The sequence below is a fragment of the Hakea prostrata genome, chromosome 7 (genome assembly GCF_041222555.1).
Source record: "Hakea prostrata isolate BN-2017 chromosome 7, UWA_Hpros_2, whole genome shotgun sequence".
Classification (NCBI taxonomy): domain Eukaryota; kingdom Viridiplantae; phylum Streptophyta; class Magnoliopsida; order Proteales; family Proteaceae; genus Hakea; species Hakea prostrata.
The window spans coordinates 50,935,702-50,938,518 of record NC_142606.1 but is presented as its reverse complement, the minus strand read 5'-3'; the positions used below and the strand labels follow the sequence as shown (position 1 = coordinate 50,938,518).

Sequence of the window (2,817 nt, the reverse complement as noted above, 5' to 3'; positions counted from 1 at the left end):
CATAGAGTGCTTCCGTCAAGAAAGATGATCCAAAGGTGAAGCTGATGAATACTGTGGCTCCATAAGGTTAATCCCTCTGCCTCAGCATAAAATAAAATCAGGTCCTCCATGCATGTTTCCTTATGCATATCTTGTCATTCAATACTCCCCAAAGAAAAGGGGTTACATGGAATGCACTGAAGCAAAAAGTTCATCATTAAAAGTTGCTACATTTGGTGGTGGGATCGATCCAAATCCAATGCGATTTGATCGAGCTAAGGCATAAGGCAAAAGAGGCGAGAGATATGTTGAAAGAGAATTTCATGCTAGCTTAATTTACCCAAAATCATGATTTGATGTAATAGAATTTGTTCCTTCACAATAGCTAGCTAGCCAGCTTTACATAATGTGGGAAAATTAACTGGCTATATGGTTAAAAGTTAAAACTCAAGAATAATAAAAAATGTATAAACAGTAGTGTAAATTTGAGTTCAGAAAAGTTGGCAGGTGGGACTGACTACATGCAGAAACGTATAGATCGAAGTACTCCATTAATGTTGAGCAGAAATTGCAGAATTGATATAAGCCGCCGGCCATGCACAGATATGAAAATAAATTAGGTGAGGGATAGGTCCTTCATGGCGGGTCCAATGCTGCTGCCGGAATCATCACGGGGACGGGGTAGTGGTGGTGGTGGATTTAGGTCATCCCAGGCTTGAAGCCATCTCATCATTTGCTTCCCAAACCCCACAACTGAACTCTCGACGCGGCCATACTTTTTCATCCACTGCATCGCAATCTCTTTGTAACAACTCCTCGCAGTGGTGCACTCCGGTGGGAAGGAAAAGCCTCTGAAGAAGTCGACGATCACGTCTTGCCAAGGCCTTGGTATGTTTTTACCATTATTGCTAATCTTTTTCTTCATTTCATCAGAGAGCTTTTTAAACCAATCCGGCTCCGGTGGGGCTTCCCCGGGTTTAATGGTCTTACCGAAATCACAAAAGTCAAAAAATTCCACTGGCTCGCATGGCGTACGTTTGTAAATATATGGCAACCCCCATTTTATTGCAAGGTTCAGATGACAACATATAATCTGCAGATCATCGATCAAGCAAGGTTAATTCAACACAAGAATAGCTAGCTAGGTCGTCTCTTCGATCTTGTTTTATATATGTATGCCATGGAAATGCATGCATGGATATATATATATATATACCTCGCTACACCAACCAGCCCAGTAGATGCCATATGCATACTCTGGCTTGTTCCAACCCTTGAAACCAAAATACATTGCTGGGCCTATGATCTCCCTGTTAAAAGCCAAGTTCGATGCACGCATTGGGAATAAATAGCCTCTTGGAACTGTTATGGTTCTATCTGCAAGCATGTGTTCGACCGATCGATCGATCAGGGTATTGTTAAAGAAGTAAAGAAAAGAAAAGAAAGTTCTCTTAAGAAATGTAGTGTTGGGTACAGTTAAAACTACAAACCCTTCGCTGAGAGGGTCATAGTCAGGAGTATTAAGCCAGAGGCCATGAGAAAGGACGGTGGTTACACCTGCAACGCAACGATCGTACACTTTGCTGGGTATAAAAGACGACGGCGGTGTCGTAAGGTTCTCTAAGTGCACGGCCAAGGGATTGATCTTCTTGCGGGTGTTTCGATCCTCGGCAACCTTGATTATTCCATTCCATGTATACATGCATGAATCATGATCAAAACAGATCGATCGATCGATCGATCGAGCATCTAGCGTATAATTAATTAACAAGAAAAGAAAAGAAAAAGAAATTGAAAGAGAGGAGCCAGTGAGGGTTAATTAATCACATACATAGCAGTCGTCATTGAGTGTGAAGATATACTTCTTCTTGGAAACCAAGAATCCAAAGCAACGGACGGCAGCATGACAGACGGAGATGCAGCGAGCCTTGTCCCCAAGAATCCGAGAGATGTCGTGGCGGTTGTAGAGGTCATAGTCGTAGCCTTGAGGGACTTGGATCTTTCTGGAGGGATCTCCACCTTGAACTATTATCAAGTGATAGGGCTGGAGGAATGGCCTCCATGTTTCCAAAAAATCTAGTTTACTGAAACTGGAACTCGGTGAGATCACGACGTCGACCTCATCTTCCAGAAGGGGCGGGGGCGGGGGAGGAGCAGTGCTAATTGGAGTAGTACTGAGCTGCACAGACGAAGAATCTTCACCATCATCATCTAATTTCACGGGTGAGGGAGACGGAGGCAGGGGAGGGGGAGCGGTCGCCGGTGGAGACGAAGAAGACATGGTATATGGTTGGTTGCTGGTCAGTTCAGTAGTACTTCAGGGAACGAATTGAAGGAATTATATCAATCAAATCTGGTTTTTCTGAAACTGGGGGTTGCATGCGTTCATGTATTTATAGCTAGCTAGCTAAGCTAGTACAGTAGTACTGTTCGGATGCGAAAGGCGGAGCGGAGGGAGATTAATTAGTGCTAGTGCGTCGGAGTTCTTGTAACGATCGAGTTCCTGGTTGACATTGAGATTGAGATTGAGATTGAGATTGGGATTGGTTGGCAAGAAACCAGCAGCTAGAGAAGAGTAAACTTATAACTGAAAAATCCATGTTGACTATATAGAATCCAAGAAGTTGAAAGTTGCATGGGATAAACAAAATAGAATCTTTAGAAAATGAAAAATCCAACAAGTTGAAAGATGGGATCAACAAATTAAAAAGAAAGAATGTGTACCATGGTTGTTTTGGTCGGCTGCTTTGCCATCACAACTCACAGGATACTTTAATTGACTTGCATGGTAAGTATCAGCTAGTGGTCTTCAATTCCAAGCTAATCTCGGCCAATAAT

At 42.8% G+C, this 2,817-nt stretch overlaps 1 protein-coding gene across 1 annotated transcript; it reads right to left on the bottom strand.

Annotated features, from left to right (window-relative positions):
* Positions 1 to 595: 595 nt before the first annotated feature.
* Positions 596 to 2,260, bottom strand: LOC149011332 (UDP-arabinopyranose mutase 2-like). Its single transcript, XM_089162626.1, has 4 exons — positions 1,811 to 2,260; positions 1,470 to 1,654; positions 1,196 to 1,289; positions 596 to 1,072 (listed from the first exon to the last, which is right to left on the bottom strand). Exons 1-4 carry the CDS (start codon positions 2,258 to 2,260, stop codon positions 596 to 598), a joined length of 1,206 nt encoding a protein of 401 aa, XP_089018752.1.
* Positions 2,261 to 2,817: the final 557 nt, after the last annotated feature.